This window comes from Parambassis ranga, chromosome 14 (genome assembly GCF_900634625.1).
Source record: "Parambassis ranga chromosome 14, fParRan2.1, whole genome shotgun sequence".
NCBI classification, from domain to species: domain Eukaryota; kingdom Metazoa; phylum Chordata; class Actinopteri; family Ambassidae; genus Parambassis; species Parambassis ranga.
In genome coordinates, this window is record NC_041034.1 from 18,496,322 (window position 1) to 18,511,107 (window position 14,786).

The 14,786-nt window shown below is 41.1% G+C and overlaps 1 protein-coding gene across 3 annotated transcripts in view; it reads right to left on the minus strand.

Moving 5' to 3' along the window:
- Positions 1 to 14,786, minus strand: part of dscama (Down syndrome cell adhesion molecule a) — a 66,954-nt gene that overhangs the window by 39,171 nt on the left and 12,997 nt on the right. For all 3 annotated transcript variants that reach the window (XM_028420977.1, XM_028420975.1, XM_028420976.1), the window contains exons 2-3: positions 12,722 to 13,039; positions 12,449 to 12,598 (exon numbers count right to left, since the gene is read on the minus strand). In XM_028420977.1, coding sequence (XP_028276778.1) covers positions 12,449 to 12,598; positions 12,722 to 13,039 — 468 coding nt within the window. The remainder of the gene's footprint in view (positions 1 to 12,448; positions 12,599 to 12,721; positions 13,040 to 14,786) is intronic.

The following is a 14,786-nucleotide window of genomic DNA, read 5'->3' on the forward strand; positions in this document are numbered from 1 at the left end:
CTTTCCATTCATCTAGCATCCATCTGATGAGACCAAATGAGTTCTGTGTTAGATTTTGCACACATCAGTCATTCTTCCCCTTCATAACACTGCATATTACAAACAAAGGATGGCACAGCATTTATTTTCATCAAACAATATTTGTTGTATTTACTCAGATACATCATCAAAACTGTTGTCAGTGTGGCTGTGGTAAATATGTTACTGCTGTGTCATGTAATGCTAAGTGACTGCTTTCATTATACAAGACAAGCTACGCATGCAATCCCTGTGATCTCAGGCAGGCATTCTGAATCAAACAGCAGAGTAGAGACATCCTCGTGTTTCAAGGAGGACTTTCATGTCACCATGAAGGAGACAGGGAAGAGCGGCAGTGGAGGGTTAGAAGTCAGAGTGAGGCATATGGCATCTTAAATTTTGGGCAATGAGAACTGACAGGTTAACTGAACATTTGGCAGGGGGTAGTAAGTAGTAGGGGTGCACGGGGAGTAAAGGGGTAGAGGAGAGATAGGGAAGGGGAGGGTGGTGTCTGTGGGTTTTGGTAACTGTGTGTGTGTGTCTGTGTGTGTATGTGTTGTGGGTGGGAGGAGTAAGAGGGTAAGGTTGCTAAACACTCCCATCTGTTCGTATCCCGAGGCGCTTCCAGGGCAGTTAGCTACTGTTTTATGCAGATGCACTGTTGCTGTGCTGGTTCCTTCCACTTACAGCAGATAAATAATGATATAAAGATACACATATATTTGAATAATAGGAATGGTGGGATGGGAAAACAAGGTTTCCAGGGTCAAGCTGTTTCCAGGAGTGTTTGCTTTATACCAACTGATGATCACAGCTCTGCCGCAATGTGTGAGCGACGCTACTGCGTCCTCATTAGTTTGCCTTCCTCTGGGCCTCGGCACCATCCCAGGAGAGAGATCTGTTTTACATGGGTCTTCTATGCAGACTGGCATGCATTATATCAGCAATGAAGAAACAGTAGAATGCTAAGCTATACATTTTCTACTTGGAACCTCAAAGCAGGCAATATACCAAAAATGAATACAGTGTATCTTGGACTTCTGTTTCCAGCAATGGACTTTACAAGAATGAACAAAATGGCAATGGCAAACTGCCATTTGTTTATTTTCCTGGACCCCCATTAGCAATTGACTTATGACCCACACTGTCCTTAAATTATTTTAAGTCAGTTTTAAGAGGTAACTGAGCAAGAGACTTGCATCACCAACATTCTTACAACGTTCTTAAACACAATCATGTAATTTCTGTGCTCCTACTAAATGATAGCGTATAGAAATGAGGATAAGAAGCTTTTGATGGAATGGGGGGGGGGGGGGGGTGGCTGTTGAAGGAGTAGAGGAAGGAAAGCAAAGCCCAGACTGATTTGAATCTGGTAAACTGTCAGAGAGAGGGATTACTGCATCAAATCCCTGGCGAAAATAGAGGCCCAAGTTATTTACTAGCCTTACAACCAGCTGCAAACCATCTGTACTTAATTGTAAGACACAAACTTTATGAAGATCAACTGGGGATTTGAACACAAAGCCTCTTACGCCACTGAATTGGTGTCTCTGCTTCGAGGGAGAGTATGGGTGGATGGTAGAGACTTGTTACTATGTGCTGTAGAGGACATGGTATCCATGGCTTTCTAGTGTCTCTCTCACTGTCCCCTCCTACTGAATAGATATGCAACCCTTGTGTATAAGAATAAAGGTTGGTGTGCTGGGGCAGGGAGTTAAGACATGTTAGACAAAGCATATATGCATGCTAGTATAGATAAGAACCTAGACTAGCAAGATCAATGGCTACACACAAACTTACACACATGACTGGCCATGGCCAGCATCAAAACATTTAATTGGCTTGCGACTCAATGCCTTTTAGCATGAGGCCAGTCATTAGGTCCCGATTAGGCATGTAAGTGGCCTAGTAACCTACACTTAGCCATTAAAATCAACATAAGGAAGACAATACCTTCTATGGCCATGAGATATAGGCCTAGCACAAAACCTGCATGTGGCATTGTTTAATGTAGGTCGGTGTGCATTATGTTGTTCTTGGCAGCCATCTGAAGACAGGAGATAAGAGGTCCTGTCCAAGCCACTAAATGGCAGGTAGCCAGCTTAATCCTATTTAACAAGATCTGGGCTGAATCTGGGGTGGGGTCACATGAGGAGCCCATCGGGGTCAGGCCTTGGCTTTTTAGGTGGTGCAGTCTCAAACATTGTTCATTTTAAAAACAATAGAATATTCTTTGCCTGTGTCCAGAGAAATACATGTAGATTAAGGGCTTGTGAATGATAAAATTAGACTAAAGTGTGCATTCATATGTAAAAACGGCTTGGTTTTTGCTGTGTTTTATTTACTAAAGACAAACAACACAAGTGCATCACTTCTAAGAAACTCAGAGGGTCACCCAGGAACGAATATTGTGGAATCTAAGCTGCTGGCTGGTTTAACTCATTTATTTTCTTCCACTGTGCTAATTCCTCCCATCTCCATATGTTAAGGGGGGAAGGAAGGGGGGCAGTGCGTGTGTGGCGTTTGGGTGTGGGTGGGGTGGAGGGTGGTCAGGGATTAAGACATCCTGTCTGGGCAAAGACCTTGTGTAATCACACTGGAAAGGCTGGTCCTTACGTATCTTTGACCAGTACCTGGCCAACATTACTGGAGAAAAATAAATATAACTCAGTCCATCCACTGAACCTATTCTTGACCAATTACCGAATGAGGTCAAGTGTGTCAAACATACAAATGTATACATATGTATAATAACAGGCTATAACGGTATAAAACATGGCTAGAACAATTGTTTCATTTATTCATTATTATGTCATTCTTTCATTGTGTCCTCATAACTTGAAAGTCAATACAATTTAATAAACTTCACAACAAAGAATGGCCAGAGGCAGGAACTATACAGTCAATAGCAAATAACCTATTCAGTAAGACAAACCAAACATCAAAACACATAGGTCCTATGCTTTTATTGGACCATTGTCAATGGCGTCTGCATGGTCACATCATAACTTCCACCCATCCCTCCACCCACTTTTCGTTAGCAGGTATAATCCCTGATGGCCCATCTGCCAGACACCCAACCCACAAAACACAAAGCAAATAAGGCTAGAAGAAGCAGGCCATTATGGGGCCTCTGAATGGGCAAACTGATCACTTACATAGATGCTGTGTTTGTTCAGGCCTCACATGGGCATACAATACTGCTACTACAGCACTGCTATTTTCACACAGATAAGGAACTGTTTGAGCTCCAGGAGAACGATTGTAGCTGATGAGCAACGCACCGGCCTCTGGAGTGGGTAGGTGTGGGGGGATATATATGTTCCCTCTTATGCTCACCTCATAATACTGTAACATAAAATAAACAACTTAAACTTTTATATCTATCATCTTTTGCACTTTTGGGAGTGTGACATTATGATATGGAATACCTGATGCACCCCAAGCATTCTGCATAATTTTACTGTACACTATCTAAATGGCCTTTTCTACCTTAAAAATGTATGGTTTTACAAAATGTTGTGAAAAGATGCTTCAGCTAAGGACAATTCTTTTGTTTATATTATTAGCTTCTCTTTTATATGAAACAAGACCCTTCACTGCTCTACCACACAGCCTGACACAAAATGGCTGCCTCAGACTGAAAGAGGCAGTAAAGCAGAGCAGCAGGAGCAGCAGCAGCTGCAGCCTAGACAGAGCAAACCTTTTACCGGTCTCTCTTTTTCCTCATGCTTATTGACAGAGGATTAACAAATCGCCTGTACAACACCACTTAAATTGCTACCGCCTTCAAGAGTCCCACAACATCACCATCACACCAAGACATATTTGGGGGTTGCAGCATGACCCCACATCCCACCCCTCCATGCCGCCAAACCAGGATTAGATTGTAGAAATCTAATCCTGGTTTGGGGGTGGGGTAGGAGGAGACAGTAATCAGCAGGAATATGTATACCCTAACAGTCAGACCACAAGAGAAATCTAAGCAGAGGTTTAGCAGCTATGTCAATTAAAACATATGTCTTGCACATTAGTTAACACTCTGACAACTGACTTTATATTTATACTATACACATAGATACTACTTAGAGAGAGATTTGTTAACTTAATTATAAAAGAACATGTGTCAGGGCTTTTGTAGAGTTTTGTAGATATATATTTGTTATACAGACATAAAAATGTCATTTCACATTATGGTGCACAGACAATACATGCTTAAAACTGAGTATGAGTATTTGACGATGCAAAGCTCGTTTTAAAAGGTGTCAACAAAACCAAAATGTGTGTGTGGGTATGGATGTGCGTCTTTCCCTGTGCGTCTAAATGCCTACTGCTCAAGGTCACATGACCTGGTTTCCATTTTGGAGGTAGACACACCTGGGACACGCAAAAATACACACCAGTTACTTTTTAGCATGCACCTCACAAACACTTGAAACATTGATGACACACACACACACACAAAAGAAACTGGCTAGCGTACAGTGCACTTAATAGCTGCTGAGAGAGAGGAGCTTATCTTCCCACCACAGCTAATGTGAGCTCCTCAATTAGATGAAAGGCTCTCTCTCCCTTTCTCTAATTTTTTGTTCAATTTCTCCAGGCAATTTATTTGGGGTGGAGAAAAAAAAGCCCAAGCAAATCGTATTGGCCCAGCACATGGCGCGTCATAGCAAGCTCCAGCCAATCAGGTGCAGCTGACAGCATCAACTCAGGCCCTCAGCAACAACATGACTATTTACTGTATGCAAGAGAAAAATCTATTTGGGGTTCCTCCCTGCTCATCCAACAAATCACACACAAAAAATATAAACTCGACAGTCTTTAGACATACAAAGAATAGAATTGTTGATTTTTAGCTGCATTTTATATTTTTTTAGGGTTCTTAGGGTTGGGCAACACCAGTAAAAGCAGATATGTAACAATAATTCTAAGACTGACAACTGCGGAAAAAACAGACATGCTAACTAAACATTTTTCCTTCACTTTCTGATATTTTTAGATAACTCAGTCTGTATTCTACATTATGGATTAACTTGGATTATGTAAATGACTTTTCATGCGTTTAGTTTTTCTCACCATTGACAAACAAAAAGCATTGGATGTTGGCAGTACCAACTGAAAATACTACTTTAATGTTTTTGATATGGGAAGTTTGAGGGCATAGAAAATTTTGGAAATGGAAAATGGATAAAATATTTATCCAATAATATTTTACATTTTTTTTCTTTTAGATTTTATTGTATTGATTGAAACGCAATGCCTTTACAGAGAATTAAAAATTAATAAAGTAAATAAAAAATACAAATAAAAAACTAAAAGAGCATTCTATTATAATTTATTTTACTAAATTTTATTTAGTACAACTATTTCTTTAATGTATATACACATTTGTATTCACAATTCGGTGTAATTATAATGCAGTTTAGCAGTAGTTTATTATTTAAACTAATACTGCATTGAAGAAGAATCTTTTTTCTTTAAAAATCTCTTTAAACAAATAAAACGCACGTGTCTTTCCCCAGTCTTGAACTCTAAACTGATTCTTAAACATTTTTCCCACCATCTGCTGCACCGTTCCTTAACCCGGGTCAAGGTTACATAAAGCCTTTAAAAAAATACTGCTGCAGGAATGTAGTGATAGATGACAGGGTATCTGGGCAACGATAGGTAGAAGGTGATCAACGTTGGGGTCTACAAATCCCAGAATGCACTGTGCATATAATGTGTATTATTTGAGGAAATCACTTCAGCTGCCAAGACAGCCATCTGTCAAGGTGATTTCCCATGGCAGCTCGTTTCGGAAATTCCTGTCCACACTGGCATCTCTTATGACTTTACTTTGCTCACAACATTAGTGTAAGTTAATTTCTTTTCAGGAAAGCTGTGAATAATGTTACTTTAATAGTACAAGCTACATGTAAGTCTAGCTGACCTGATTTACTGAAACGTTTGTGTCAACAAGGGGGGACACCAGTGTGCATTTGTCCAAACATTTACACGTCAGCTAAGGCAATGCAGTGATGTCCAATGACATTTAATTTCTTGCCTGTCCCTTGTTATAAGACTCACAGCAAGAATTTGAAACTGAGGGCCACTGCATTCTGAGTCTGTATTAATGCCCAAGTCATGGTTTTTTTCTAACCCTCTTCCTTTGGTTTGCTTCCTCGCTATAAAATGCAGCAGAGACTGGGATAGAAAAAGAGAGGGTGAGGGATATAGAGAGGGAGGGTGTCTGTGAATAGGCAGAGTGAGTGGCATGCATGGACAGCCCCTCTGTCTCTCAAAGACACTGCAGCAGCTGCATGCACGCGATAAGAGCAACCATTCACAGCCAACTCCCCCTTTTTCTACTCCTACACACCAACACACACACACACACCAATGCACTTTTTTTCCTCTCTCTCGCTCTCTCTCTCTCTCTTCACCACATGCACACTCAAGCACGAATGTTTGTATGCACACAAGTCTCTCTGCAGGTTCCTACAGCACTGCAATTTCAGGCAGTCTTTGTAAACAATCAAACACATTTTTTTGTTTTTAAAAATGTTCTGTGATGCAAAAGTATAGGGAATCACCTTATCTTCCTTTTTTAATTACTGAGCCTAATGTAAGACAGGCTTTCCACTGAATGACTCCGATGTCCGCTGCCTCAGTCAGATTTGATATGTTCTAGTTGCCTCTGATGTTCTTACAACAAAATAATGATGTGTTAAAGATCTGCAAATCACTGTCCTGTAGCAAATTAATGTCTCCTCATTGTATACAAACTTGTGTCACTGTGAAACTGGCTGTGATATTCATTCTGCACTAAAATTGCAACAAGCATTTTGTCAACTGAAATAAAAGGCTGGATTGCATCATTCCTGACATCTTCCCAGTGATCTTAGTGACCTTAGTGCACTAAAATTCTAACAAATGAGCATACACAAACAACCCTGATCCATCTCCTTCAGCTTTTACACTTCTTTACAGTATAAGAAAGATGTATTTAACATACAAATCTTTCTTTTCCAGCATATGACATACAGTACATCTAACTGCCAGTGACATCCATGGCAATCACTTTGATCCACTGATAACATCCAGCCTCAGGTCCATTCAGTCCACAGAATGTCTAAATGCCAATTAATTGGTGGCTCCTTCCACGATTAGCTCATGTTGCGCTTATAGCTAATCTGTACCCTGGCAGGGAGCCATGCATGACCTGGCTCCAATCCAGGTTCCGAAGCGGGAAAGGCAGCAGCCATGAGCTGTCCCAGCACAGCACTGAGCAGCCTGGAGATGATGTGCCAAACTGAAGCGGCACAAAGGAGACCTCACTGTTTATCAAAGATTAGGCACTGTTTAGTTCTCTTCACGAACCCTCCTCCTCCTCTTCCCTGCCTGCGCTCAAATATACATGGGTGTGAATACACATACACGCACACATGCACACATGCACACATGCCACCACCTCCATCTAACACTCTAACTGTTCCAAACCTCTAGAGTTTAATAAGGAACAAATTGCGGTTATTGGTGAGCAAACAGCACAGTACAGAGGTGGGAGTGTGATCACTGCAGCGCCAGTGGAGTGAAGAGAGAGAAAGGGCATCAGCCAATGTAATTAATATCTCTGTCAATCTCAGGCTACGGCTGGAGCAGCAGACTGTGTGGAGAGATGTAGTAAGCACATAGAGCGTAAGCGTGTTATTAGTATATATACCCACATTTCCTACCTGTAATGTTGTGATAGGGCATTTATAACATTGCTACACTGCAATGTAAGGTAACATGAATTGTCTGTCTGTCTGTCTGTCTGTCTGTCTGTCTGTCTGTCTGTCTGTCTGTCTGTCTGTCTGTCTGTCTGTCTGTCTATCTATCTATCTATCTATCTATCTATCTATCTATCTATCTACCTTCATCAGCTTTTTCAAGCTTATCATGTTGCCTGCACACTGCCCAGCCCAAGCATATCTTCCCGTCGTGTTCCCATAATGCCTTGTGGCAGCAGCAGCCAGATTCATGCACACAGGTATTGATTTTCTTCCCATTTTTCTTCCCTTCAGTGCAACCCTTTATTTATCTCGCTAAGCCCCTGCCACTGGGTGTGAGGAGAGAACCAGCTCGCCGCTTGTGAGAGGACACAGTGAATTCAACATGAGAGACGCTTACCACATAACCTGGATTTATTTTCATTTATCTGTTATTTATCTGCCAGAACTGCTCTGCAGCAGAGTATAATCCTGCTGTGTGGGATGCATGTGTAGGTATGTGTGTGTTTGTGTTGTCCGTCCATCCGTCCATACAAACGCTCCATTCTCCACAGGCCACCTGACCCATTTTTCTGTGTGAATAACAATACTCTAGCCAATCATGGGCAGACAGAGTGACGAATGCTGTAAAAAAGCCTCTACATCCAGCCTGTCACACGTCAAAGTCCCAACCCTGCCTGTCGACAGAGTGAGGGAGGAATGGGGAGAGGAAAAGAGCTAGAGAGAGAGAGTCAGTTATCCTTTGCTTCTCTCACTTCTTCTTACCTCCCCTCCTTCTCTGTCTACATGTTCACCATGCAGGGACCAGTAAAACCATTACCACCTTCCCCAGTCCCCAGCTCAAGGTTGCACTGCGCCAATGGCTGCACTTCCTACATGCATTCTAAAAAAAGGGCAAAACTGACAGCTAGCAAGCTACAAGGCTGCTCTCTACTCATTATACCACTATACCTGTAGGCTACAACAAACAGTATGGCAAGGGATTAAATCCAATCCTGCCGTCTACACAAATGTTTACAGTAGGACAACACTGGGGCTCTAAACTCGGAAATAATTTAAATGTACATAAATCACATATTACCAACTGCATGTCAATGAAAAATGTATGTAACGTGAAAATATTTTAACATTGTGTGTTGGCACCCACATCTGTGTCCAAGGACACCTCAGGGTTATCCAAGTGTGTCCATAGAAAAATGGATGAGTTCCTTGTCACTATCGATGTTCAGGTCAACTTAGTTTTGCTTGTATCAACAAATGACCCTACACTCACATATGTCTATTGGACTTCATGCCAGCCAGGCTTTGTAGCTGCCTTCAAATGGAGGAGTAGAGGAAAAACAGTAGGCACTGTGGAAATGCATGATAAAGTCCAGCAGCCTTTTGATAGTAACTCTTGATATTTACTTCAAAGGCCCATTATAAACAACCAATTAAACCAACATAGTGTGGCTGGCTCCTTTCCCTCTCGGCAATGGGTGCAGGGATTGAGACTAGCTGCAGAAATAACTCCAATACACATCTCAAATGTCAACAAACATGAAAGAAACTGTGAAATGTACAAGATGGCTCAGCAAATAGCCAGACTGAAAATGTGCAATCTGCAATAATCTTAAATTTACAACACTAAGCCAAATCCAAAAGGAGCGCAATGTTAATATATATTATATTATATATTCAATGCATTGCATAATATATGTGATATATAACAAACAATTACAGTAGATGTTAACAATCTTATGTATGAGAAAGTGATAAGCTGGGACAAATTAAAAAAAAAAACAGGGAGGGGTGAGCAAAGCAAAGAGAATCTGTGTGATGGCCAACGGCCCTTGTGCTTAGCTCGTGTGCTGAATGAAAAAAAGCCCTCGTGTGGGTGTGTTTTTGTGTGTGTGTGTGTAAGTCTCTGCAGTATAGTGCTGGGGGGTCGGCCCCCTCTCATTCCTACTGTTGCTGAATGCAGAACAGGCAGCATCAGACCGAGGCAAATGACTACAAGGCCTCCTCAGTGACTGCAGCACAGGCTGCACCTGGGGAATGGCTCTGCACAGCAACACAGTTGCAGCCAGACCCAGTCAATCACAACACATCCCCAAAAGGAACCCTGCAGGAAGCAGGTATCCACTAGATATACTGCACATCCAAAAAGCCAGGTTCAAGATGATTTCATGATCGTCTTGCGTTTATGTATTTTAACCCAGGCATATACTGGCCGACTATTATTACAGTTGATTCAACATCAACACACATCTCTGGCACCAGCCATTCTAAAAACACCTACCGGTATATTTATATAGCACTTTATTCTACCTATTTAAATGTACGCAAAGAGCTTGTAAGTGTCCTGCCCAGGGACACATTAGCATATTCTATTCTATTCTATTCTATTCTCCCATATACATCCTCCTTCCTTTAGTGATAACTAAACCCCCTAAAAATAAATTAATGATATAAAAATCTATTAATTCCTAGAATGTCTATATTAGGATCTAAAAAAAGGGAGGAAAACATTGCCAGCACTGAAGCTGCACACAATGGTGGGTAGAATGTACAATCAGGTTGAGCACGCTTTATGGGCTTTGCATGGTAGCACCTATAACTAACAATAGTATAGTGACATTTGTTATAATTTTTACAAAATCACTTTATTTGAGTATACTAGAAATATGTTCTTCCCAGTGAAGTAAGGAAGTGACAACATTTTTTTGTATCAATATACAAACCAAAGACCAGCAGGGCCTTCTTTAAAGAGCCTTTTTTATGCACTGGCAGAATTCTCTCGTGCATCCATAAATCATCAGAGTTGGAGCTGATTGGCTCCCTGCACTGAACAATAACAGGAATTCACTTAGTCCAGACAGTTGGAAGCTTTTGTTTGAAAAGGACCAAGGATTTCTTTGCTACCCATGTTGATAATGCTTATAACGATAAATAGGTAGGTGCAAAAATTTCCCAAATTCAGAAATATAAACTTCATTTTTTTGAAAATGCTTTAAATTGATTGCCAGTTCTTCAATGTATCATTTAGTTTCAATACATTTCAGTAAAACTAAAAAATTGACTCTGAAACCTGAAGAGACTGCAGTATTTCTGTTAAAATGTCACCCACAGCAATAAATAGTAACTGCATCAGCCAACTATACTCCATTGTTGCTATTACTGAATATCCTGACTGGAATGCATTTTTCATCAAAAAATACCATTGTTTTCTAATGGACACCAGGACTCTGTAAGTGGTGCTTGCTGGTCTACCCTGCAACAACTCACAAAGGCCCAGTGCCCAGAGACCAGCAGAAGGCCTGTCTGACAGCACTGCACACCATGCTTCACCTTCCGCACTGAAGAGCACACACTTAATTATTCATGTCAAAGACAGAAAAGCTATATTTCACAAAGTTTTTTGTTTCAAGCCCAAGTGTTGATATTATTTTTATTCATTAAATATTAAAATGCTGAAGGTCGGTCATCGAGATGAGGGGTTAAAGCATCTTGCGTTGTGCAGTCAGTGTACACAGTAACTTCCACACACACAAAGTGCACTTAAAATGTGTGTAAAGAGGGGAATGGACGGTACGTCAGTAGGATGCGTGCACTGAGACGTGAATAAAGACCATTTGCTCATGGATTCATAGGCTTCCGTCATCCATTATTTAGCATGGAGAAGAGCAGTGGATTGGTAGCTGGATGATTTTTCTGACAGCGTTTACATGGCTGATGACTACAGATGGAATGATTTTTATGGCTGAAGATAAACACTTTGTTTTGACAGTGCAGAAACTTTTCTGTTAAAGATCAAATAGCAAATGAAAAAGGCTATCAAAGATTATTAAAAATGGCTACTGCCCTCAAACCTGTAGCCAAACGGTATTATAATTAAAAGAGTTGTGATAAGTATAAAAAACACAGATGCTTCCAAGTGAAAAAACATACACTATAATCCTTGTATTTGCCCATGTCTAAAAATGTGCTTGCAGCAAATCCATTTATGGACAATTAAGAGATTGCTATAGATTTCAACATGGCCAATTTCGCCTCAGCGGACAAATGTGAAACGTCAACAATAAAGGAGTTGCTGGCTAGCATTTGCCCTCCATCCAAAAGCAAAATGACATTAGCTCTTGTCTATTGAGTTTGCTAAATGCCCCACATAAAGTGAACTTGCCCCCCAGGGCTGGGAAACAATCACGCAGGCGAGCGTTCCATTTAAGTGATTTGAATGATCGGAGTGCTGCAGTGCCTCCTATCAGCCAGAGAAATGGGTCAATACACTGAGACTAAGTGACATGGCTGGCAGCCTGTGCTCTCGTAGAAGACTGGGCAGAGGAACAGTAGCAGGACCTCACTGTCATTGGGTCAGACAGATGCAGAAATGCAGACACTCGCACATACAGAGTGGACCTGGTTAGCTGGTAAGCTAGTCATCTGACCACCCATGCTTCTGCTCGTGCCATAAGCTTTACTTAAGGTGTTTTCTACCACAGTTAGATTATAATGAAGGAAGGAAGAGAAATGTTAATCTTTGTCTTACTGAGGCACCAAAGTTAATATATGATGTTAATGTACTATGAGAATTCTACACAAACACAAAACAAGAAAAAGACATTGCTATCAAACTTCCATATACTAAGTTCACTGAAGCTAGTTACCTAGTAAAAAAAGATGCCACGACTTACTTTCAGCGTTGATTGACATTGTGTCTTTCTCCCAGGACACAACAGTGATGTAGGCCTCCACTGAGGCAGGGATAATGCACTTGAAGACCGCCACATTGCCTCTCATGGCTTTCTGGTCCTCCACTCGGACAGTGTAGGGCTCTCGTAGGACTAGGAGGAAGGGAGACAGAAAGGTGTGTTGGGTATAAGATGCAAAACTACTAGCACAAAGCAACGACCAGAAAATCCTCAAAAATGGGAGAATTACAAAGGACAATGAGCAGAAAAACTGACCAGCCTTAATGTGGACATCTTGGCTCCTGATTCTCCCTGAGGGGTTCTCAGCTGTGCAATAGTAGGTGTTATCATGGATGAGTTTGCTGAAGCTGGAAGGGGGGATGTGGAAGATCTGAAGGGTGCCATTGGGGTGCACATGGCGGATCCCTGGCACATCATAGATCTCCTCGCCAGTGGCCAGGTACCAGCGCAGTGAGACAGGGGGCACGCCTGTGGCAGGACAGGGCACCGATGTCCCTGTGGTGCTGGCAAACACTACCTCTTGCACAGATGCATTGACAAAATATAAGCTGGAACGTAGATCTTCACAGAAAACTGCAAGGAGAAAAAGATATAACACAGAAGTGTCAGTCAAACAATTACAATATTTTTACATTCTATCAAGCTTGAATGTGATTCCTGCTACATTTGACAGAGGGTTTTTCTCTCTCTTTGCATGTCTGTTTGAATTTAGGCCGAGTGTGTTTTCCCTGGGCTAACTGCTATGCTCGTGCCAACTGCAGTACAGGGAGGTTGCATGAGTGTTTCTGTTGTCTGTGAGGACAATGCAGCAAAGACCTTTAAGAGGAGCAGAGGATGTAAAAGACACACTAAAACTGACAGCACTTGTCAGCTGTTTTGATAATCAATTCATTTTAAACAAATTTGCTTGAAAATGCAATAAACCATTCCTATCATGACAAATTATTCTGCATCTACACTATGCTCTCAACAGAATTAAAAGCTGTCACAGCTTCCATTTCCTGGAACATGTTTAAAGAGTAAATAAGTGATTTATCATTATAATGAGTATATAGTTGCTGTGCTGTCAAACAGCAGTTTCTATAATTAAAATTGATATATTAGAGTAAAATACATAGTCCAAAAAGTTGGTCTGCAGTCCGTTTTTCATGTTCATTTACATAGTGTGCAGCAGAAGATGTTTTAGTCATCTTAACTGATAAAGCAATTCCATGTGATGTGATGCACTTCCCATGAGGTAAGTTACTGCTCCAGATAAAAATTGTCAATGCAACACTGTGCTCTAATGGACAACGTACACTGTAGGCACACAGCCAAGATATGTTTACTGGCTGGATCCCAAGTAAGGGGAGAGGGCTTGTTCAATATATCCAGTGCAAAATAAACTGTGATCAGTTTTATCAGGTTTGACAACCATTCACTGACCATTGCACTTATGTATTATTTTCTTACCAGACATCAGGTTGGTGAACAACATAAATAAACATAAAAAATAACATATATACAATTCCTATTTTGCAATAGTAATTCCACACTGTGAAGAACAAACACTCAGCGATGCTGTGATGCTATTTTATGAACAGCCACTGTCAGTCACCTATTGTAAATATTTCAGGCATCTCCACAGTCTCTGGTCTTCGCTAATGCGGAATCCCTCTTCCTGTTGTGAGCCTGCCTGCCTGTGCGACAGCTGCCAATCCCCCCTCCCCAGAGACCAAACATTTTAGCGCTTCATAAATTCCTAATGAGCGTTCTCAAGTCACCGGCCACTTCCACCCACTGGTCGTTCAACCTGTTATGACAAACAAACAACGTGGTGTACACATGTTTCTGCACATTTCTAGCTGCACTCACTTCACACATGCAGTACTCAGAGGGCCAAGCCTAGAGGTGTTGAAAGGGGAACAACTCTAGTTGTCGACAGCTACAAGACTAGTTGCTTATCCGTGAGGTGGCAGGAAAAGGCAGAAGAGCCATGATGCACATCTCAGTTGTAAAGGATCTTTTTTTAACCGATTGCCAGTTTAGCCATGCAAAGATTTGAACATAAGTTTCCCTCAGAACACTGTTTGTGTTGCCAACTTTCAGATTTAACTTTAATCATCCTAACCCTAACCCTGTTTCAGTTTCATAATCATCTTTTTGATTGCTCACTTTGGCTCACATTTGCATCCACCAATCCTCTTGCTTTCATTATAATTTCTTCAACACAGTATAGACACATCGTAAAACAGCTTTAATATAGTGTCATAAATCCAGTGTTCATACAGGAAAATAACGACAGACCAAAATCATGTAATTCCAACATAATACATGATTT